This window comes from Hippocampus zosterae, chromosome 4 (genome assembly GCF_025434085.1).
Source record: "Hippocampus zosterae strain Florida chromosome 4, ASM2543408v3, whole genome shotgun sequence".
In the NCBI taxonomy this organism is placed as follows: domain Eukaryota; kingdom Metazoa; phylum Chordata; class Actinopteri; order Syngnathiformes; family Syngnathidae; genus Hippocampus; species Hippocampus zosterae.
This window is the reverse complement of record NC_067454.1, coordinates 10084533-10109462: the sequence shown is the minus strand read 5'-3', so window position 1 is coordinate 10109462 and position 24930 is coordinate 10084533. Positions and strand designations below refer to the sequence as shown.

At 41.9% G+C, this 24930-nt stretch overlaps 2 protein-coding genes and 1 long non-coding RNA gene across 4 annotated transcripts in view; 1 reads left to right on the top strand and 2 right to left on the bottom strand.

The window, feature by feature from the left end:
* The first annotated feature begins 3293 nt into the window (after window positions 1–3293).
* Window positions 3294–24930, top strand: part of LOC127599152 (RNA polymerase II elongation factor ELL2) — a 38868-nt gene continuing 17231 nt past the window's right edge. Inside the window, exons 1-2 of one of the 2 annotated variants that reach the window (XM_052062865.1) lie at window positions 19832–19987; window positions 20219–20266. In XM_052062865.1, coding sequence (XP_051918825.1) covers window positions 19832–19987; window positions 20219–20266 — 204 coding nt within the window. Of the gene's footprint in view, window positions 3539–19831; window positions 19988–20218; window positions 20267–24930 lie in introns of those variants that run through there. The other variant, XM_052062866.1, reaches the window with a different exon arrangement.
* serf2b (small EDRK-rich factor 2b) lies at window positions 4613–8289 on the bottom strand. The gene is made up of 3 exons (XM_052062961.1): window positions 8122–8289; window positions 5118–5226; window positions 4613–5025 (listed from the first exon to the last, which is right to left on the bottom strand). The coding sequence occupies exons 1-3, from the start codon at window positions 8126–8128 to the stop codon at window positions 4953–4955; spliced, it is 189 nt and encodes a 62-aa protein (XP_051918921.1). The 5' UTR covers window positions 8129–8289; the 3' UTR covers window positions 4613–4952.
* On the bottom strand, window positions 14534–19889 carry LOC127599210 (uncharacterized). Its single transcript, XR_007962020.1, has 3 exons — window positions 19753–19889; window positions 15568–15662; window positions 14534–14704 (listed from the first exon to the last, which is right to left on the bottom strand). It is a non-coding gene; the product is annotated as an uncharacterized LOC127599210 (long non-coding RNA).

Here is a 24930-nt window from a genome sequence, read left to right as displayed (position 1 = left end):
TGGAATATACCGGTACATTATAGAAGCACCACACCACTGAAATCTAAACTCACTATATCTGTTTCAGCAGAAAACCTTTCAAACACAGAGTGACCGACAACTGGCTCTATTCCGTCACATCCAGTTGACAAAATTATTGCACAGCGTAAAGCGCAAAAAGTGGTCTGTTTATTTTTTGGATTTGATTATATCCACTGACTGTTCTTAGTATTGTGTGCGTGTGTGAGTTTCTAAGGGATCTTGTGTAATCAGTGTTGTAGAGATAAAACTGAACTGTTTGCTCCCCAGAAATATTTTGCTGCCACAATAGGTTACTACTAATGAGTACACTCATGTTTGTGGATCAAGCATATTAAAGCAGGAATGTTATCTAGTTTTCATGTTTGTTTTTAGTAAAAGAGGACAAAGCTATGGCAATTACATATCGCTCGCATTTGGCACAATTTGGCAAATGTTATATTTCCAAAAAATGTATATTAATGGTCAGTGGGTGTTATTTTTACCAATTATTTGTCTATCTATCTAAAGTATTGAAATGGCTTACTCTCTTTGATGATGCAATGTTAATGGTTGAACAAACGTGCTGTTTTGGGGGTCGGCTGAGAAGCGTTGATTTTGGACTTACAAGATTTCTGCCCACCACCAGTGAGAAATAGGCTACTTAGCCGCGAGCAGTCCTGGAAACGGTGCAGTCCCTATAACTTTAAATGTGCCAAAAATGTGTAAATTGGAATTAAACATGCTGCTAATTAAGATGTTATTATTTCTAGAGCCGGCCAAGCACAAAAATGAATGGCTGTAAGCTAACTGAGAAACTCTATTAAATATACCCTTAGATATTAATTTACTGACCTGTGAAAAGTCTACAATCCTGATACTGAGGCCTTGCGGTAATACTAGCTGCTAGCTAGTTAGCTTAGCTTGCAGAAACCACGATACTACAGTTTATAAACATGACTTCAAGCATCACCTGTGTAAATTACTTTAATGTCGTAAAGATGAGTATGGGTGAATTGGGCCTAAACCTGCTGCTTGTTAGGTTTGACTACCGTACTCTAACCCTAAGGCATCTTATACTAGAGCTAACATAACTGCTTATAGCTGCCATTTCCAAGCCACAGTAATGACTATCCTGCTTTTATATGCTTGATAACATCATAAAAGTCTAAAATGCCTTTGTTCTGCCTTTGTTTTTGGTTTTTGGGTTGTTTTAAAAGAACGTGCCATGTCGTACTGTCCAGCATTTACAATTCACAAGGACATGAGTCATGCTGCCATTGTTAACGTTAGAGGCTAATGATAACATTAGGGGCTATTCAGAATGCTTTTGTTTTGTTTTTGCACACACATGCCTTTCTGAAGACACAAACTTACATGTACACTTACCATTTGGCCTTAATTGTCGTGCATATTTATTAATGACGAGCTTTTTGTTCCAGAGCAATTACAGCTTGCTTCATTTTGAGTGGCTCGTCAGTGATGCAACAAATACTGTACTGGACATGAATGTAATGGCCACCTTACAGATTTTTTATTTTAATTTAGTTTTTTTTGAGGATTTTTGTTTTGTTCAAACGGTCCCATGATACAGACCAGCACAATACCACTAACATTCAATATTCCTTCTAGGCCTCATCCAAATAAGCGTCATCCACTTAGTTACTGAAAAAAAAGTAGACAAATGTGGTCTTGCCTGCATGATTCCCTTCTCTTTTTTCAGTTATTATTATTGTTATTATAATTATTTGTTGTGTAAATACTTGTGAACTGTATTTTTTGTATTATGGAGATGAATTGTAACTGTTGTTTTTGTTATAATGTACATAAAAAGCACTTTATTTTAAGTTTTTAAGATAAATGAATAAAATCAATGTTTTTGACAGACACTTGTGTGCGTCGTTTTTGGTTGGACATATTCTGTATTTTTTTTATTACAAACTATTTTTCTGCACATTGTGGAAAGCATTATAATTATTTTGTTTATTTTAGGACATTTTTAATCATCATTTGCTAACTAGAGGACAAATGCATTTTATGCATTTCCGACTGCTTGTCCGACCGGGACGGAGAATGGTTGTACACTATTTACTATTTTCAGGCATGTGACCAGAATGGAAACTCACACAGCCCATCATCCAATCAGCAGAACAGGAAAAGCGCTTTTCCACGTGCACGCTGCTCTGACTGAGTGCATGCCAATCCCAAACTGACCGCACACAAATCAGGCGAGTGTACCACTACACTATCAGCGATTTCTGGATGAATCAGAGTTCTTCATAATTTGGAGTATAGATTTGACTTGAATACACTGGTCTTTCCTGCCACCTGGCGGTCGAGTGCGCTCACTGTGGTAATAGGAAAACACATAGGGATGGGAGCCTTAAATCAATCAGAGAAATGAAAAAGAAAACCCAGGAGCTCACCAGGATAGAAAATGACATCTACCCAGGCAGACACTTCTCGAAGTTGCGGACAGTGCTGAGTTCACCAGAGTGAAAGACTGCGAAATTCAGTCTGACTTCCGGTTGTGTTGTTTTGTATTTTAAGTCCACAAAAAAGTTGCAATGTACATTAGTTCCCCTCAAAACTTACTGTGTAAACACACTTACAGATACAAATACTTCTGAAAGTAAAAATCCCAATAGAGCTGTCAAAGTCATATTTGTGTTTTTCCATCCATTATCCGAGCTGCTTATCCGAACAAGGGCCGCGCACATGCTGGAGCCGAACCTCCGCAGACGGTGGGGTACACCCTGAACTGGTTGCCAGCCGATCGCAGGGCACACATACGCGAACACACATTCATGCTCACAATCGCTTTGGAACGATTAAGAGTCATCCATTAATCTACCATGCGTGTTTTTGGAATGTGGGAGGAAACCGAAGTACCCGGAGAAAACCCACTTAGGCACGGGGAGAACATGCAAACTCCACACGTGTGTGTGTGTGTGCGTGCGCGCGCGTGAGTGTAGCGACGCCACTCGAGCAAAGCGCGACTCAGCAGTCAATGGTCCGCTGCTCTATCATGCGTGTTTTTGGAATGTGGGAGGAAACCGAAGTACCCGGAGAAAACCCACGCAGGCACGGGGAGAACATGCAAACACGTGTGTGTGGGGGGGGGGGGGGCTGTCAGTGTCGCGACGCCACTCGAGCAAAGCGCGACTCCGCAGTCAATCGTCCGCTGCTCTCTGCTGTGCGTGCGTCAGCGCGAACTTGCACGCACGCGCGCGTCTTTTGGCTTCAACCAATCAGCGCTGACGCCACGTACGTTACTTATCAAAGAGCTTTGATCTACGACAACAGCTAAGATAGCCTAGCCGATACAACAGCTAAGTTAGTTCAGTTGACCCGACGCCCGACACGCTTTTCTGTCATCTGTATGTTTTTTCTCTCTTTTCTGTCCAAATATATATTTTTCTACAAACAATAGCTGTCCTGTCCATGACGTCTTTTTTCGTTCAACGGGGTTTAGCTAGTGTATTTATAAAGAGACCAAAATCTCTTTATGTGTACCAGTTCCCGATGCTGTGAAAGTACCGTGAGTATTGCTTGCTCAGCAAGTGTGTCATGTTACCTGATTGTGCTCTCCCTGGCCATGATTTGAACCGTTTAAAGCAGGGGTGGGAAATTCCAGTCGTTTTGGGCCGGTATCCTGGATGCTTTATATGTCCGCCTGCTCTAATACACCAGATTCAAATGATCAGCTCGGCAGCAAGTTCTGAAGAAGCTGGATAACGATGCTGATCATTTTAAACATGTGAAGTGGAGCAAGGAGACATAAAACATCCTGGGTACTGTCGAGGACCGGAGTTGCCGGCCTTTGTGTTTGGTGCTCACGCTCCTCTTTTATCTATAACTGCTTCAAACAACAAAGTGTATGCAGAAAAAGTGGTTAAGATTGGACGACTGTGTCTTATGTGTTGTGTTGTATTATTTGCGTCATTTTATGTTAACTGTTTTTTTTATGTCGGCGCAGGCACCCGTAGCTGCTTCTCTCTCTCCTGAGGAATGTAATTTCATCTGTGCTGTATGTTGCACATGTAGCACATTTGACAATAAAGTTGACTTGACTTGAGAAGTCCTCAAATTCCTGACGTCACAAATGACGTTGACCTCAAGTTTTCTTGGCTTTTGAGACACAGCACTGGATAGGTATCCATCAAATGTGCACCTCGTTTTGTATGCAAACTTTGGTCATGGCTGTTTCAGTGGTCTAAAGTAGGTGCTGCCACCGGATGATGAAAATAAAAGTTGAAGAAAAAAACATTTGCTTGTAAACGTTAAGAAATGCAATTTTCATGTAGTAAAAAAAATAGCTTTTTATTTTCATGGTAGCCATTACCCACTATTTGAAGCCCAGTTATGTACAATTTGCGAGCATCAGCTTGGTAGAATTTTTCTAATTTTCACTTTGTACTGTGTGGCCAGGGACTTTCCTATGCCAGGTTATAATTCGATAGTTGTAACTTTCCTCTCTGCCACCAGTGGTACACCTCTCATATCTTTGCTACCCCCTCGTCGTGGGCCGCCAGATTTCGGTCATGTAAAAAAAACAATGCGGTTCTAAAGAATTCACCTCTCATGGAACAGATCATAATGAGGCAAGCGAGCGTGAACTACAAAGATACTCTTTATTTGAAACCATCAGGAGACATGTTTCGTACAAGAAGAAAACACACAACAGCTACAACAACGCTTTGTGTGGACAATTGTTCATATTTCTCCTGCTGCTGAAAGCACTGACGCTCCTCTGCATGCACGTGGCGGCATCAGTTTGGCGTAATGGTGAACAATTTCACCCCCCCCCCCCCCCGCCCCCCAAAAAAAATCCATTGCCATAAGGAGAGAATGTAGGCTCAATTACATGTCGAGTCTGATGTTTTTTTAAAATGACATTACTGGCTTTTATATTTATCAGGAAGGAAGCCAACTAATGGGATGAAGTCAGCTGTTCACTTGGATTTAGGATTGTCTTTCTCTCCACCATCTGCTTTTTTCTGCTTTTGCTGCATTATTACGGCATCCCTTGAGAGGAAAAGACAAGAGGTATCATTCGGTTGAAACTAATCAAAAACTTTACCCAGGAAGGTGTTTCTTGATGCATTATTTTCTTGTACCTTTGCTTGCGAGCAGCAGCTGAGAGCCCATCATCACTTCTCTTGCCTTTGCCACTCTCGTTGGCCTTCTTGGCAGCCTTTTGGCGTGCAAGCTCACGCTGATTTCCCCCTGAAAAAGAACCCCGCAATGTTTGTTAGAAATGTCGTATACAGTGAACCATTTTCCCAATGTTGTTATCTTAAACCACCAATGTACTCCAAACTATGACCTCAAAATTCTGTAACATCATTTTAAAACTGGTACACAACAACATAAACACGTATTGACAATCAGGACAAATGTTTGCATTTTTCTCTCCATCGCAATTTAAGTAAGCAAAGACCTGATTGTCGGATGTCTCGGAAATATTCTGAGTGACTTTTCTGTGGAGTGGTGTGTGCAAAAGGGGGATTGTCCCTCACGATCTGCCCAGAAAACAACACTTAAAATTGTTAAAGCTGTTCAGTAGGGTTGTAGCAATAAGTTTTTTTGAATGATGCATATCGACACAGGGCCTAACGATTCAAAACAAGGCAATACACCGCTGGTGTTAGTAATTCCAGGGACGTGCGGTCAGGGGAGGCAGGTGAGGCACAGCCGCACCTCTGAATGCGCATTGCATGGCGCAATCATCGCAAACTGGGTTGATACATGCAACTGGCACGTCCTGCTTGCCGTACATCTGCACGTCGCCAATATAACGTTTGCAGATGCATTTATTTGACCTGCTTTTCCTAAGTCTGGCTAATGTTTTTAAACCATTAAAGTTTAATGTTTTTTAGTGACATATTTAGATTTGCTGATGGGAAATAAAACTGCAGTGAAAAGGCACAGGTTGCGGCAGATCGTTCTCTGCCGCAATTAAGAGGGCGTACGTGAGCAAACGGGTACGTTGCGCTGTTCTTCTGCGCAGAGGCGCCAGGTGAGTCAAGTGCGATCCTTTTTTTAAATTTGCTACGTCGGACTGCCAAAATGGAAGAAAAGGATTATATATCAAAGCCTAAAAACTTGTCAAAACTGGACTTTCAGTCAAAAGTGGACGTGATTAACACAGGTAGACCAACGCTGGAGCGAAAAGGTTTGCTTCAAACTACGGGACAGCCCGGACAACTTTTCAAATGGAGTGGCACAGCCGAAAAGAACGGTGATGTGGCTGTCCTTCGAAAACCCGTCTTTACTGTTTTCCCTGCCTTTTGTTCTCAACTTGTGACGATGTCTGGACTAACACGGGATATTGTGACGTGAAAAGCGCAAGGATCGATTTGACATTGAACGAACAGCGGAGGCTCAATGTTAGCATCCGCAATGCCAAGGTAAGGGAAAGCCGAGAGATTGTGAAAGACCTCATTCATGCAACCTGCTTTTTCGCTAAACGGGAGTTGACATTTCGTGATCGCGACGAGAGGGCAAGTTCTTCTAATCGTGGCGATTATGTAGAACTATTACATGCTTTTGCTGAGAAAGATGAGAGGTTAGCTAGACATTTGGACCCATCCACTGTGTTTTCTGGCTTGTCCAATAGGATACAGAACGATATAATTGAAGCTTTCGGTGATGTGATAATAAATGATCTAAAAAGGGAGATCAATGCCGCCCCATTTGTTGCCACAGAGTTGGACGAGACTACGGATATCACAAACAAAGCACATATCTGTTATTTTGCGCCATGTAGCCAAAAGTGAAGTGGACTGTGGTGATGGAAGCATTTTTAGGATTTGATGACGTAAGTGATGATAGGCGAGCCCCTGCTGTAGCTGCGTACGTCTTGGAAGTGTTGGAGAAAATAGCCGTGTTAAAAAACTAGTAGCGCAAACATATGATCCCGATCGCTGGGACAATGATACTCAAATGATGGTCACTGGATATGATCGATGGCTGTCAAAAGCACCAACATGCTTTTTAATGATGGTGTATGAGGGCATTTTCAGTGAAACTGATGCACAATACAATACAATAGAATATTGAACCCTGGAGAACACACGGGGTCAAATTTTGGATATGAAATAACCAGTAGCCAATTGAATAAGCTACTGTGTTTTTGGTTGATATATTTGTAAAAAAAAGGAGTCGGCGCCTCACCAACCATGAACCTCACCGCACGCCACTGAGTAATTCGATACCAATGGTGATGTGTTCGGCTTGTTGGGTTATCTCGATAAAACAACGCACTACAAAAACAAACACATGATGACTTTTTCCTTTGTCATTTGTAGCGTCTGTCACATTTGAATATTGGGTTGATATGATACAATTCTGTCTGAATGTACCCTGCTTAAGACTGACTACGCCGTAGTGTCGAAACACTCTAAAGCTCATCTTAGCTTCACAACGTAAAGTCACAGTTACAGTAAATATTTGTTCAATATTTGTAGGTCATACATATACTGTGTAACACTCCAACGGGAGATCTGGGCAGCAAGTACGGCTTCTAAGTAAGCGTGTCTTCCTGTAGCGTTCGCCACCTTTTTTTACATTTGTGTTATGTCGTAAAACCGAGGAATGGTGCACGGTAAAAGCACAGAAGACGTGGCAGATGGGCGCTATGGAGAAGCGTCACAGCTCAAACCACAACAACACAGAAACGGGTTGAGCAACGGTACAATTAACAAATTGGACACACCCGATATGCAGCTAACGTACTTTACTTTCCGAAAATTAATTTTGAAACATTCTAAACGATCGATTCGACACAATAAAGCGGCGCTTGAAGACCATTCGCATCAGTCAATTTCAGTAGGCCAAAAAACTCGCTACACCAGACACTAGTAAAACGGACAAACGAAATTACAACATTTACTGGAGTTTTGAATCGTGTTAAATCCCCACAAGACTGAAAAAAATTAGTTCTTAGATCTTATTAAGAGCAAATTTGGAAACGTCCAAGCCCCGCGAGAAGAGGTGAGGTCTGTTTCAGCAAATAGACGGCGTCAAGATTCGGTTGCGCGAGTGACAGAAACAACACAGCATGCAGTTACTGTGAAGTATGTAATGCCTTACGGTAAATTTATATATGTCGATACCCACTGGTCATTTTAACAACCGATGTTTCCGTCGACCCAAATCCACAAAAAGCTCAGCCTAAGGGCCAAAGTATCCTTTTGCGTTGCGCCAGTCGCTCTCCGCCTGCTTCTGCTTGCGCCTCAACTGCGTCTGCGCATCAGACAGAAACGAGAACATTCCTGCACCAGGCTGCGCGTGCGCAACGTGGCCAGATGTTTCTGAGGCTATGATTGGAGCAAAGCAATTTGCAAATACAGAACTACCAGATTGACAAATATGGAACAAGAGTCAAAAATACGAAACAAGAATCATAATACGAACCCAGGGTCACAAATATGCTTTAAAAAATGCATGACTGTGTCTCCCAATTAAGTTTGGACGTTATGTCACAAAAATCAAAACAGACTACAATCATTCCCGAATCATGTTCAACGTATACTGTATTTAATACACTACAAAGAGAAAATTTGTAATTTTTTCAGGCACTTTTTCTCAAAGAGCAGAACCTCGCCTCATTGTTTGTGAATGACTGAGCAGTTCGGGAAGCTCTGTTCGTACTCAGTCATGGCACCTACCTGTAGTTAGCCTGTTGACCAATTGTTTCAAACGGTTTTTTTTTTGCCACCCGTGCCAACTTTTTTCTTTTTTGGAACGTTTTGCAGCCATTAAAAAATTAAGCTGAAAATGACTTGCTGACAACAATAACGTTTATCCATTTGAACATCAGATATCTTGTTTTTGCATTGCAGCCAATTAAGTATATATTGAACATGCTTTTAATTGAATTCCGTTTTTATTTGTTTGACACAATGTCCTAACATTATTGGAGTTTGGTTTGTACTTTCTTGTGTCACAATAATCACACTCTTGGTGAGAAGATGAAACAAAGAATATCGTTTAAAACATAATACACCTCAACTAAATAATGAAAGAAGGAAACGGAATTGTTTGTGATGTTCCTTGAGTAACATGGTGTTTATGCAGTGTAATGGCTCTGTCTGTCTGTGTTTCTGTGTGATATTTACACACGTGTAGAAATATTTGCCACTTTAGTTGTATTATAATTGAGAACAGTTGCAAGTACAAGAATGACCTACAATGTTGGACTTCTACTTTCAAAGGCCAGTGGCATTGACAGTGTCTGGCCAACAGGGGGAAGTCTTTACCAGCACAATGCCAATAAAAAGCATCACTGGGCCTTTCTTGCTACTACCGAACAATAAATCGACTTTTTAAGTAGCGCAATAGTAAACTCTTTTATATTCATGCGAATGTTCAACGAGGAAAGAACGTTTTTAACCAGTCAATTACTAAAATTGTCCATTGTGGGAGAAAAAGGCTCAGTGAGGCAGTGTTGAGCTACCGCGATTTACTGTACGGGATGCTTACGGTTTCAAAATAGCTTTTCAAACCAGTGTCAGAATTTCAGGCCACAGTTCGGGTTGCTATAATTTTCAAACCTGGGATATGACTTCAAATTAGGATTTTAAATCAGGATTGGTATCGATATTCTACCGCAACCAGGGGACAATGTTTCGATGGAAATGCTGCAGTGTAATGAGCATACTTATTATTACAGCCATGTGTACAGTATACTATATTTTCCTGATAAAACATTGTATAAGCCGTGTGAAATCGCCTGCTTGCAATTCATTAGCATCTCCACTAGTTGGCCCAACTAATTTCATCCTAATAGTACACAAACTGGGACGGCACGGTGGTCAACTGGTTAGCACGACTGCCTCACAGTGCAGCGTTGCAGGGTTCGATTACGGCTCCGGCCTTCTTGTGTGGAGTTTGCATGTTCTCCCTGTGCCTGTGTGGATTTTCTCCAGGTAATCCAGTTTCCTCCCACATTCCCAAAAACATACACGGCAGGTTCATGGAACAATAATCCTCGGTGTTATTGTGACTGTGAATGGTTGTTTGTCTATCTGTGCCGTGCAATTGGTTGGCAAGCAGTTCTGCCCCAAGATAGCTGAGATAGGCTCCAGCATGCCCGCGACCCTCGTGAGGATAAGTGGATTAGAAAATGGATGGATGGATAGTACACAAACCGCCACCCACATTTTACTAAATGCAGTGTTCTCCTTATGCTGATTATGAAGCGGCGTGTGCAGCGATAGGTAGCAGCATGCACTTCGTCTGTCTCAGTCCATCGCTGTCATCCATCACGCTGCCACGGTCCTGCCTGCTATCCTCGGTGATTGATGGGATGAGCTGACGCCAGCAAGCACCGTGCTCTCATTCCACCAGCATTGTTGTTGTACGAACTGCCTTTGACGCAAGCCAGAGAAATTCTGCTTTTGTCAGAATGTTTATGATTTTATTTTTGGAGGGGTGACATTGCATCAATATGGCTAGGATTATGAAGAGTTATTGAAGCAACGGTATAAAGTATCCTTGCCAGCTGAGTTTCAAGTCGAATTTTTAAGAATGAATTTGTTTTTGAATTTTAATTTATTACATTTTCACATTAAAAAAAACTGACATCTGCAGATTTGAAAACTCACAAATGAAAAAAAGAATCAATATTTTGTCGATATTTTGGGGGATTTGGGGCAGGTTTAGAGAATAGTTCCTCTCAAACCCCCATCATTTTTTGTGAAAACATAGGACACCATCGTACCCAGAAAAAACTCACACTGGCACGAGGAGAACATGCAAACTCCACACAGAAAGGCCTGAGCTGGATCGAACCCACGACCTCTGCATTATGAGATCGAAGGGCTAACTACTGGACCACAATATTTTAAAAACATTGAAAAATTTTGGGGGTGAAGGGGTCCGTGATGAGGCGTTTGCCTGTAGTGTACTAATTATACACCAATGGTGACTACAAGACCTTTGAAGACATCTTGTGGCATCTTGGGAATTGTATGAATGTAGAAATTGTGACTTGAGTTTAGAGGACAATTGCAAATAAGGGAAATTTGTTCATGGCGAACCGTGAGTAGGCACAGGGCTCACCACTTTTTGATAACATTTTTGTTTGATGGGGTGCTGTGTGTTTTCGTTATAGAAAATATAACGTGCATTGGCTCAATAAAGGCTGCGAAACACGAGTGTAAACTGTGCCATCTGTCTCGATCGCTGGGTTATTTATTATAAAAGAGTGTCGCAGGCAAAGAACGGAACAATTTGGAATTGTGAAGAGAAAAGAAAATGCAGAAAATGTCTCTTTCACACTATAGTATTGATTTTAGACTTTCCCGATTCCATGTTTAGAGCTTCACTTCCTCTCAGTGTCCATAAGGGACAACATCATCACCTGCATTATGTATTCGCATCACCGGGCCATTGTTTTCCTCACTTGTGAACAGCATATCCTGGACGTTGTTGTTATTGTGCGAAGGAGCATTAAAAATTGGGTAAATGTGTTAACAGGAAACAGGTCGTGTTAGCCAGTCGGTAATTTTGTGTGAGTTTCTGATTCAGCATAGCATAAAATGTGATCATCTGTTCTACTTTTCCTATGAACATCTTCTATCTTTTCCCGTGGATAGACGTGACTCAATTGGCTGTTACTGGATTGAAAACAGGAATGTTAACACTTGGAAAATGAGTGAGGAAATAATCGATTCAGACAAAAATGGCATTCTCAAATCGCAGGGGTGTTGTTCCATCTTTTTGACTGCGGTCGCACTGCCAGAGGGCGCTCGTACCCCTTCATCAAAAGTTATTTTGGGACAAAAGAAGACACGCGAACATAAGATCTCCTGTTGTGCAGATGTTGCACTGGCCGACCTTTTGTCTTGGAAGCAAAAGAGCAATCCAGCACGAGGCTGGATTCAATTTTACATACGCAACTGTTAGGGCTTAAGGCTTCGGAATGAAAAAATGAACCAGATAAGAGCCACATGAAAAATATACAAAACAATGGAAACTGTATGGTGGAATGCAATCTGATTCATCATGCAAGAACTGAAAAACCATTAAAAATAACCTTTAGAGTGAGTTTTAAGTCAAACTTGAACAATTTTAATTCTCAAACACGTGTTAGAATAAGCACGGCCGTACAGAATAACAAATATGAAACAAGCTGTACTTAAACGTCGAAAATGCTGGAGGTTGTTTAGGAAAATTTCTGAGAAACCGACCACTCATTGCAGGAAAAAAAAAGTGGGTGTTGAGTGCTGGGTGGCATTCAAGTTGGGACCACCATTGGGTGATGCCCCTTCAACCTCATGAATTGTGTTTTTTGAAAAATGTATCTTTTAAGGAGGTTTCGAAACTTGTTTGGTCACTATCAGGAAAACTACAGCAAATCCCAGAAGCTAAACAAAATAAAAGGGCAAAACCTGTTTTTAATATGACTCTTCCCAGCAGTGATCGGTTTATTTATTCATTCATTCATTCATTCATTCATTCATTCATCTTCCTAACCGCTTGATCCTCACTAGGGTCGCGGGGGTGCTGGAGCCTATCCCAGCTGTCTCCGGGCAGTAGGCGGGGGACACCCTGAATCGGTTGCCAGCCAATCGCAGGGCACACCGAGACGAACAACCATCCACGCTCACACTCACACCTAGGGACAATTTAGAGTGTTCAATCAGCCTGCCATGCATGGTTTTTTTTGGAATGTGGGAGGAAACCGGAGCACCCGGAGAAAAACCATGCAGGCCCGGGGAGAACATGCAAACTCCACACAGGGAGGCCGGAGCTGGAATCGAACCCAGTACCTCTGCACTGTGAAGCCGACGTGCTAACCACTGGACTACCGGGCCGCCCTTATTTAATCATAATATTGGAAAATACTGTGAGAAAAATTGTGTTTTTAATTTAAGGCCATATTGCCAACTCTACCAATTGCTGTATAATAAAACGGAATAAAGGGTTTCTTCAATTCACATTTTAATGTTCTTAAATGTCAAATACAGTAGGTGTATTAAAAAGAACCGAATAATGTGCGTATGATAAAAAACTTTATTCATTTGTTAAAGGAAGGCACTGTAACTGCTTCATAATTTAACACAATATATATTTATGTAACAAATTTAAATTGTTTCATGCCATACAAGTGCAAAAATCGGTTAGCCAATGTTGACAAGGAATGGACTTTTTGCACCAATTGGTCACATAGTTTGGGGAAGATCCCAAGTTTTTGAATAACCTAGTGTCTTCAACTGTAGAAGTCTCACAGAGTAGATTCCCAGGAGGAAACAAGGATTTGTCCTTGTTATGTCAAAATTATTTATGTGATTGCACAGGAAATGCGTCACAGTTTTAGACCCAATGCCTCTATTGAGTCACTTTTTATTATTATATCATCTCAGCAGAAACGTGTTCTAATCATGCAACTTTGTACTTTTTTTCATTCTTGTGCACCGTGAAACATTTCAGACACTAATCGAATGTTCTTTTCGTGACGAGAGTGGTCATCAGAGGAGAAAATGATGGCCTTTTTCACCAGACGTCCTCCGCTTGTGCTTTCTGACAGGACCAAAATGAATGAGCGTATCACGTCTTCTCTAAATGCAACAGGCTCTTGTTAAAAACTCCGAGATGTGTGTGTACCACATCACCAAGTGCAAACAACACCCGCAAATGAAACCCAAACGGTAGCAGAAAATAGACACGAGTTTACTGAGACGTTATCAGAGTAAAATTCACTCTTGACATTGTGAGAATCATGCGTGTTCAAATGGTTGCCAGGGGTAACAGCCATATGTCCAGAGTATGGGGACGGTGGGGGTTGGTGTTCGTGTGCGTGTTCTTGTGTGTGGTGGAGGGAGGCGTATGTATTTCTGGGTCAAATTTGATCCAATATTAAATTGATTAAAAAATAAACCAATAAAAATAAGAGTGTTGGGTTTCTTCTGCAGATAGATAATAATGTGAATATTTTCCACTGGTTTTCTCTCTCTCTCTCTGTCCACCCCACCCCCATTTGCCAGACTACTTCGGCGAGTTGAATGAACTCACTGTGTCCTGGCTGACTCATCATGTTTGCTTTGCTCTACCACGGCAGAAGTTCATTGTGTAAATCTTTTTGGCCTTCTAAGTACATAGAGTAAACTGCGTCACATTGGGCACTTAAAAGCCACATCATGTTATGATTCCATGTTAATGTGACAGCTTCATTTATAATTGGTTTCTAATGGGTCTGCATGCATGTTTAAGACTGGAATAAACATGACTTAGTGTTTTCTCCCCTCTGGTGGGACCGTTCACGTACAGGACTAATGTAGGTAGCAGTCTTTCAACACGCATGGTTGAAGTCGCCGGCAACAAGAAAAACCCCATCGGGCTGGGCGAGATTTGTTTAATGTAGGTATGTTAACAGCTGTCACAGTAGCTACCAACAGTACAACACTCTTGATGACTGCTTATAATTTGCTTTAAACTTGACGTGTCCTCTAGTCATCTTGTTCCACTTCTCCGGGGGTTGGGTCGCAGGGGCAGCAGCTTTAGGCTAGGCTTCCCTCTGCCTTGCCACTTTGTCCTGTTCCTCTGTCCCCAGACCAACGAGGAGACATACTGTAAGTCTCTCCAGCATATCCTTGGTCGTCCCTGGGGGCTCTTCTCAGTGGGCCATGCTTGAAACTCCTCATCAGGGAGGCGTCTCGGGAGTATCCTAATCTGATGCCTGAGCCACCTCTTCTGACTTCTCACAATCGGGATAAACAAGATCCTTGTGCTAATGTGTTTTGTAAAGCCCATATTTTATTGAGTATCAGAGGTTAGTATATACATTATAGTACTTAGATTGAATTGAGTGTGTTTTTTTTCGTATATAGTTTAATCACAATTTAGTTTAACAGAGTAGAAGGTTAAAGTAGGACATAGAGGTTAAAAAAAACATTTATTCACTTTACGCCTTTAAATTCTCCCACAAAAAGTGTACTGTCACATCCAGAATGTAAATTCATGGGACCTTTTTTCTTTTCTTGAGAAAGCAAAACTTCGGCAGACTGAACAAGTATTTTGCGTGAGGAAATGTTTTCATGAAGGGCATTTTGTTTAGTTCAAGTAAAATATTAAGTCTTGATGGGGAAGTAAAAGCCACTGATAGCAAGGAATGGCCTATATATGGTTTATGTCAAGTCACCCTCCGCGTAATTTGTTCTGCTTTTGGTATCCCTGTGTTGCAAGAGTTCGTGCCGACTGCTAAAAAAAAAAAAAAAACGGGGGAAATTTACAGCCTCCAGCAGCAAGAATGTAGGTAGAAAGAAGAAAGAAGAAAAAAAAACAAACACCGTTCAATTAAGTGCAATATAAACACAAAATGGATAAATCACAGTGCTATTTACAATTGTCTCACATCATTTGGGAAAGCAAGCATATAATTGCATAGCATTTAATACAGAGCCAATTGAACAATCTAGTTCTATGTACAGTACTTAAGTAAATAAACCATCAGACACTCCCAGCTGACTGACACTATAAGTAGTATCTCACAATTGGGAATTTCCTCCATGGCAACAAGTCTCAGTGAGCTGCGTGGCAGGAAACAGGGGAAGCACTCACCCATCTGGAGATGATGAAGATGAGCACAGCGGACTGGATCGGCACATACAATTCCCGCTCCGCTTGATTTGAGGAGTGAAAACTCTGCACAGTGACTTTTTTCGCTGGGAGGACACGGTGCAGACAAATATTATGAAGGATGAAATTGGAAGCAGCGAGTCTGCTTGCTCCCATGGCCATAAAAGTCAATGCAATGAGGGTAAAAATTGTCGTTAATGCTTAATTGTGGTCTGAACAATGATATATTACCGATATGTATTTAATCCAAAATTTCCCTGTCGCTTTTTGAGCCAGAATAATAAATACATTTCCTCAAAATATCAATCCATCCGTTCATTTTCTACTTCCTTTATCCTCAGAAGGGTCGCGGAGGGTGCTGGCGCCTATGCCAGCTGTCTTCGGCCAATAGGCGGGGGACACCCTGAACAGGTTGCCAGCCCATCGCAGGGCACACATAGACGAACAACCATCGGCGCTCACACCTCGGGACAATTCACAGTGTTCTATTATTCTGCCATGCGTGTTTTTGGAAAGTTGGGAGGACACCGGAATACCCAGAGAAAACCCACGCAAGCACGAAGAGAAAATGCAAACTCAACACACGAAGGCCGGAGCCGGAATCGAACCCTGCATTGTGAGGTGTACTCAAAATATGTTTATAATTGTATGCCTAATATTTCACAAATACATAAAATTGTGTTAGATTTGACAACAAAATTAAAGTTTTCCCAATAAATTCCAGAAAATTATAAAATAGCAACCCATCATTTAAAAAAAAGAGATGATTTGCCATTTTATTTGTTTTATAATTGTTATTTTTGTTATCTCTTCTTCCGGGAAAAGCACCGGTCAGTCATAATTGGTGAGTCCTTTCAGATTGAGTATGAGACCCTTGAGAATATGATGCACCACAGTCATGTACAAGCACTCTATGAAACTTATTTTATCAATGTTTTTCACACTCTAAATTAAAACTCAGCATTATTATCTTTGTCACGTCAAAATGTTTGATAGATCTTTTGGAGCTCACTGGATAGCGCATCTAATATTGTGACCACTGAGTGTCTTTCAATGGAGACACGATAATGATGGGCAGACTTTCAAGTCACCTCCCTCGAATCGGATGACGTCTGTGGGCCAAATGAGTCATCAGAGCCACTGGAAGCCCACTCGATCGTGGATATGATGGCTCCAGTCATGCCTTTGGAAAATAGGCATCCAGTGAGCGGTAATAAATTCAGAGATAAGAGTCCTTCCTACGTCAGCGGCTTTCACACGTGATTACCTGGTTGTGACAGACAACTCTAATCAGGCCTCAAAAGCAAATGCGTCATGCGGCGGCTTTGTGGAAGTAGTGCGACTTCATCAGCGATGCTCATCAGCAATGCATAGTATACTATCAATTACTGACGCGTGTTTTTGGAATATGGGAAGAAGTCGGAGTACCCGGAGCACAGGGAGAACATACAAATGCCTAAGAGGAAGGCTGGAGCAGGGATTCGAACCCTGAACCGTGTGGCAGATGCGCTCACCACTGCACCTCCTTTCTGCCCCAGATTTACCGCACATGTAAAACAAAAATGAGTATAAAGAGCAAGCCAAAAAGAAAACAAATGTGGAAAATAGGATTCAAATTGTTTATTTTCCAACTGCGCGGATTCTTTGAGAAGTAAAAATTAGTCGAAACATGCTCTCAATGTCACACTACTTCCTGGTCCCTCGATATAAACGCTTCAGTAGTCTGGTGTCTGACTTTTATTGGATCACTCTGTCACACGGTGCCCCTGTGGTTTAAAAAGGACACGGACTCCAGCTCCCAATTACCGGATCCTCTCCTGACGCCACACTCCATTCATTGTTGTCTACTGCATGATGTTCCCAGACAGAACGTGCTGCAAGCGGAATGGAACTAAAGTGATTACATTACAGAACAAGTGAAAATAACGTGTCGTTTCTGGAGTTGCGCGGGGACAGAGGAGGTCTTGTTTGATTGTCTGCGTGCTCATGCATGGGAAGTTGCATCACAGCAGTCAACATGGCATCTGGAAAGTCATCTCAGTAAAACGCGATACACCTGGGCTCTCTGATATACTGCCATTTCGACGCCTGTGTTTATGTGTGTGCAACCGAGACATTCATTCATTCGTTAATTTTCCGAGCCGCTTGATCCTCACTAGGGTCGCGGGGGTGCTGGAGCCTATCCCAGCTGTCTTCGGGCAGTAGGCGGGGGACACCCTGAATCGGTTGCCAGCAAATCGCAGGGCACACATAGACGAACAACCATCCACGCTCACACTCACACCTAGGGACAATTTAGAGTGTTCAATCAGCCTGCCATGCATATTTTTGGAATGTGGGAGGAAACCGGAGCACCCGGAGAAAACCCACGCAGGCCCGGGGAGAACATGCAAACTCCACACAGGGAGGCCGGAGCTGGAATCGAATAGGGGCAGCCCGGTAGTCCAGTGGTTAGCACGTCGGCTTCACAGTGCAACCGAGACAGAAAGACTAAAATTCTCCGCAAACTTTTTTCCTTTTCAGGCTTTTTTTTCCTTTCCTTTGTGCTGATCCTCTGCAGGTGTCGTAGTAGTACATTATTATTTTTTTAATAATCAGATATGGAATTCGAAGAGCTATTCACACCAGACATCCCTGGAATCTTGCTGAAATGCAACAGTTTGTCAAGGGGAATACTGGTAAAATATTTCGAGTTTGCGCTTTATAAATTACATCTCAACACTTTCTATCTTTTATTTCTATTTTGAAGGTTTGTCTAGCACTCCTTCCCGCCTGTTATGCATGCAATGTTTTTGCCTTTCAAACTGCCAAGCAACAGATGGCCTTGCAAAAAAATTAGAATCATAAATCATGATTGTCAAAGAAAAAACAAAGGGAGATTAGGGATGGGGGAGATGGATCATTTTTATCAGAGTACAAATAGCTGCCACACAAATTCTGCCTAGCAACATGTGACCTCCAGGCAAATGTAACAGTAAAAAACAACAACAACACAATAATAGATTCAGAATGTACATTTAAATAATATTTGCAACAGGTATGCCGAGATCCAAGCCCAGAACTTCAAATCGGTAAATCTGACTTACTCCACCACAATATTTCATTTGAGAATGAGAATTTTAAAATGCAAATATGTAATTTAGATTTTGATCACAATTAAATCCCTCATTATCTTTTATTGACTTGAAGATATTTACTGTATGTCTGACAATATAGATGTTGCAGTGCATTCCCCCGAAAGTAGCAACTGTTTTCCCATGAACAAAGCTTCGTTGAATGTTTTGTACGTATGTGATGTTTTTCTACCACCTGCTCTCTCTCCTTTGACCCACAGTAACCTTCTCCTCCTCCTCTTGTTACGTACTTTGATTCAAGCAGTAGCTTAAGAAATTAACTAAGTAGGCTTATACTTGTCAGACTCACCTGCCTTTTTTTTTTTTGCTTCCGCCGCTGTCGTGCGCTTTCTCTCTGCTTTGTAAACACTCGGTTTTCAGTTAGATCACGTTTGCAAGGGCAAGGAAATAGGCGTATTGTATTACTAAGATTAAAACAAATAAAAAACAGCCCCATTTAAAAAAAGTGTAGAATTAGTTGCATGTATAAAATGTGGCATGTTTAGCAGCTAAGACATCGACCCTAGTACAGTTTAAAGTTAGTTGTTTATGTTCATTATTGTGTCTCGACCAATGAGTGTGCTAAACTACGACAGACTGTCTAAAACGACTGTAACTAAACCCTGCATTTGAATAGGCTAGAGTGAAATTTTTAAGTAAAACAGCTTCAGTCTACCCTAAATTTGTAGCATCTGTAGCCTACAAAAAGAAATACATTTTAAGCGTATTATTATGATACTTTTAATAATAATCATCGTAAAAATGTCTTTATGTTGCATTTCGGACCACTTTTGTGAAAAGCCATCAATTTGAGGCTATTTCTATTATGAATTGTGACACAAACAGGCCGGGTTTCTTCTCAATACTCAAACTGGGAAAATAATTCTAATAATTTGACTTACCTTTAACATTTTAAATTGAATTCCTGTTAATGCCTAAGAATGAAATGAATACTGGCCCTTGTAAGAAAAGCAAATAAAAGAAGCCAAAGCAGCCTGGCGCGTGCAAAACCCCAATGTCGTCATCATAGCCCCGCCCACTTTGTGACGTTAACTGACGTCCCCTGGTTTGAGCAGTGCTGGAGACCAAGTAGCATTAATTTGGCGAGCAGACTCCGAAAGGGAGAGCCAGCGATGGCTTCGCTCGGGCCGGAGCGCTCATACGGGCTGTCGTGCGGGAAAAACAACAACAACAGCAGCAGCAACAAACACGGACCCAACCGGACACTTTACCACGTCAAGCTTACCGACACTGCCTTTCGAGCTCTGGAGGCTTACCAGAACCTCAAGGTATCTGTGGCCCGTGCTTACCGAACACACGCACTTGTCAGAAGTTGTTCTCTCCGCTTAATTTTCCATCAAATTGCGATCTCATTGTACCAAAGTATGTTGGTGTCATCTGTCAGCAGTATGCTGTTCACTTAACGAGCAAGACGCCGAATGAGAGACCATCCCCATACACACGCACTCATTTAAATGGCGTTTTCCCCCCTCTCTCTTTCTTTCTCTCTTTCATCTCAGGCTAATTTACCAAGTGAGCCGTCTATCTGTTTCGAGGGGAGTCAAGGGGTAAGGACATTAATTTCTACTTAAAGTTCTTTCCCACATTAAGTGATATTTACTGACTACTTTGTTTACTACCTGGGAAAAAAACCGAATTTGCTGTCAAACAGGCAGCTCATCACTTCAACTGTACAACACTTAGTTTAATTCATTTTTAGGTGTCATTTGTCTCAATTGGACATTCTCTAAAACACTGGTATCAAACCCAAGGCCCGAGGGCCTGATCTAGCCTGCGACATCATTTTAAGTGGCCCGCCAAGGCAAATCAAGCATGTTACTTTCATGTTTGCTCAAATCTATTCCAAAATTTCAAATTTTCTTATGTACAGTAACTTGAGCAGGAGTTGAACAAACAATTATTCCTGACTTCTGAATTAAAATTGTCCATCCATCAATTTGCTGTATACCTGGTGAAAAGCCGCGCAGGCACGAGGAGAACATGTAAACTCCACATAAGGAAGTCGGAGCTGGAATCGAACCCAGCACCTCTACACTGTGAGGCAGCCATGCTAACCATTTTATCAGCATGTATTGTATTGTATTGTATCTATTTATTTGTTTGTTTATTTTGTCCTCATTGCTGTCGGGTGAGCCCAGCCCATCCCAGCTGACTTTCAGGCTGGTTGCCAACTAATCACAGATATATTTAACATAAATTCAAGGAAGGAGTATAAAGACGCAATTTTCACATGATAGGAAAGCGACAGTCAGCTGTTGACATATGATATTAAAAAAAAAAAGACGGTCTATATCCACTTCTACACAATTTGTAGAATGGATAGATAAATTGCTGGGTGCATCATCCGCTAAAGACACCAATCTCTTTTCCAATTATATATATTTTTTAAAAACAGTATATTTGTCTCACCACCAAACATTAACATTAAAATAATTAACCGCACCAAAAAAGAAACAAGGCAGTAGTGCCACGATTTGAATCCCACTGTGGACAAACGTGAAAAGGCAAGTCGTTATTGGAGAGATGCCCATTCCCCTAACCCTAATCCCCCTCCCACCGTGTGTGTGTGTGTGTGTGTGTGTCTGCGCGTGTGAGATCTGGTTCTCTGTGTGGTGCACAAGACAAATATGCATCAGAGTGTGAGCAGAATTTCCCCTTGAGGAATTCACATTATTAAGTGAACTCTGATGCTCACCAAAGCAGCAGCATCTGCCTATTAACAGTCCCTCAGATTAATTGTTGTGTTGGATTCTTACCGCATATTGTAAACAAGTTTGTTTTTCCTGTTCAAAGTCTATCTTGATATTATTTGGATATGATCAGTAAAGCATTGACTTGGACGTCGTTGCTCCACAATGTGTGCTTTACTTATGTTTTGTCTGCCTCGGTTCTTGTCATTTCTCCGCATTTGTCCTTGAGTCTACTTTTTGTTTTGTTTTCATCGGCAAAAGTTTAGCTTGTAGTAGTGTTTGACAATGTACCAAACATGCGAATGATAGATGCCACCCGACCCATCAAGCAGAAAATAAATGCCTGCAGCTTCGATTTGAAATATGATCTGTGTCATTTCTCTCCGCTATTGTGCAACTGCAAAGTAGACTTTGGCACACAAGTCCTGTAATGATCTATAATGGGGGGTTGTGCTTACAGCACATCGGAGGCTCACAGGTCACTGGGTCAGGCTGGGGACTCCGGGGCGACCGTGAGTGGAGAGTGAGGGATATACACACACACACACACACAAACACACACTTTCATATTCAGTCAACAGTGTAGTGAGGCGCATTCATGTGTCAAACGAAGAGCCCTCAGTGACACACGTTAGTCCCGTTGCCTCGTGGGACGTTAATGTTGTGTATGGCTTGTTTATGCTTGGTTAGAAACCTTTGGTAGTGGTGGTTGTGATGGTGGTGTTGGGGGGTCTTTCGAGCTAATCCAGAATCTTTAGCAAGCGCCGCCAGATCATATCTGTGTGTGTGTTTCTGTGTAGACTGTGTGCCGTCAGGAAAAGCCACAGCTTTGACCTTCAAGAATATTTTACTTTTCACGCCAGCTAATTGCACAGGATGGTGAGAAATAGCTGCAGCTTGCAACCACCCTGTCCGGACAAGACTATTAACCTGTTTTGTATGGTGACTGTAACAGTGTGAAAGACGGTGGAGCAGGGGTTCCTGTCTGCATGCCCCGTTGTGAATATTCCGAGTTTTCTTCACAATACGTTTTTGGTAGTGGTGGTTGTGGTGGTGGAGGGGGGGGGGGGGGGGTCTTCATGGAATTGTCATTTGCAGCAGAGTACAACTTAACCAAGAAGTGCTCTTAATATAATGGTGCCTTGAAGTGCAAGTGACCCAACTCGTGTTTTTCACAATATGAGCAATCGTTCATCCATTGTTATACTTTGACTTGCAAATAAAACAATTACGCATTTTCTTACTGTATTTCCCTTATTCAAAACTATTACAACATTTTGGTTGTTTTTGTGGATCGGGGCTAGAACGGAACGGCATTTTCATTCATTTTAACCTCTTCATGCACCCTGTAACCTGACAACACGATAAGATGAGAAGATAAAATTGCAAGAATTTGATTCATTGATTCTCACTTTTTCTAGTCAATGTGTTTTAATAACGCCCAGGATGCTAATTATAATTCACGAACTACGATGTGAAACTGCTTATTTTGAGCCTTGTGTATTTTTTTTTCCCTCTCTGCAGGAGACTGTCCCGTATTTATGGCTGCTCAGCCTTGCATTGGTCTAACCTGGATGCACCACAATTGCAGACTTATTTGATGTGGATGCTTGTGGTGCTTTTTATCTGAGGTTTCCATCTTCCGTTGTTATTGTGATGGCTGCTGGATGGCAGGAATTTCCACACACAGTCATTAACCAAATGAATGTTTAAAGGTAATTACAGGAGCCATAATATTCTGGATGACAGTGGCAGCTTTCTCTGTCTCGTCTAACTCAAACGTGCTTGCGTGGTGGCAAGCTGTAGAGTAGTCAAGTTGGCAGAGTAGATCATAAAATCTGCTGCGTTTGTTTAGCAATAGTTTTGAGAGATAAACGCAACCTGTTGTGGTGCATTTTTCTATCCGGGTTCAGTCGCAAATCCTCAAGTAGCCGTTTCATTTTCCATTTGCATGTTATGAAGTGTTTGCATCTTGTTCTTGTGCTCAATGTTTTTGAGGCATGATTTATTCATGTCCCGCACCCCCCGGGCCATTGTGCAGCGATTTTAGCCTGGCAAGACCAGCTGAAATCCCCTGAGGGACCATCCGTGTGTGTGCATGAGTGTGTGTGTTTGTTTCTTTAGTGTGTATGTGCAAATGAGTAAGACAGGATGAGGGAGCGCGAACCAATTGCTTTCCTATGACCGCTTGTGGGTTTGAGCTAGCGGCTTTGTGTGTGTGTTTGTGTGCATGTGCGTGTTTGTAGGTCCTCGCCTCATTTGGATAACAAGGAAAGGGAGAATGTGGCCTGTGTTTTGTCACCCACAATGAATTGACTTCCTCATCTTAATACAGTACAGTCAGTCCAGATGTGATGTAGTTTGCCTAGGAGGGTTTTTTTTGTAGGCCTGAACAACATGTTTAAAAGAAAAAAAAATCCCTGTTGTGCATTTAATGGAGCAGAGGCTAACAGGCGAATGACAAGTTCATGGCTTTTTCTAAAACTGAAGATAGCTGATGGGTTCAGGAAGTGCTGAATAATCAAAGTTAGCTGGAAGCCAGCGGAAGGGAAAACAAAATCAGGCACTATTGTTCCCCCGAAGGGAACTTCAGTGTTACACTTAGTTTCTTTGTGTAGTATCTGAACCCGTCACATGCGTAACGAACCCTGTGGGCATGCGTCTGTGATTGGAGTGCATGGTGAGTTTAAGTGTTCTCTTTAAGGACACCTGTGCTCTAATATCGAACTGGCATCCCTCCAGGATCCGATCACAATATGCATTCTTTGGACGACAACAGTTTTTCGACCGTTTTAGTGTGTCTTTAACATGGTACTTTCCTATCACCGAGCCATCGACTGGTTAGCACGTCCGCCTCACAGTGCAGAGGTGCATGATTCAATTCCAACTACCTGCTTGGAATTTGCATGTTTTGCCGGTGCCCGCGTGGGTTTTCTCCAGGTGCTCTAGTTTACTCTCACGTTCCTAAAAGATGCATGGCAGGTTAATGGAACATTCAAAATTCTCTCTCGGTGTGATTGTGACTGAATGGTTGTTTGACTCTGTGTGCGCTGCGATTGGCTGGCAACCAATTCAGGGTGTTCCCCGCCTACTGCCTGAAGACAGCTGGGATAGGCTCCAGCACACCCGCGACCCTCATGAGGGTAAGCGGATTAGAAAATGGATGGATGGATAGATTAAGAATTAAGAAGCAAAATCCACTTGTTTTGATCCATCTCGGGCGGGAGCGGCCATTTTGCCACTTGCTGTTGACTGAAAATGACATCACAATTGCTCAGGGCTCAGCTAACGACCGATCATGGCTGAACTTGGAGCAAATTATTTTTATTTCTTGTTGAGAAGTAAAAAGGATTTCCAAATAAACGGGTGGTCGACAAGCGGTTGTATTTTAGTTACAACCACGTACTACATTTTTCAAACAAATAGAGATTCGAAATCTTATGCCAAGGTCATTTACATATTCAGTCAAACCGTGACAGTTTGAGACAAGTGGCCACTGAGATGGTGGAAAAAATAACTTT

Excerpts from the sequence above, each read along its gene's own strand:
- serf2b (XM_052062961.1), bottom strand. Across the intron at positions 5,026-5,117 it reads GCTGCTGCTCGCAAGCAAAG|GGATGCCGTAATAATGCAGC; the intron begins GTACAAGAAAAT and ends TTTCCTCTCAAG.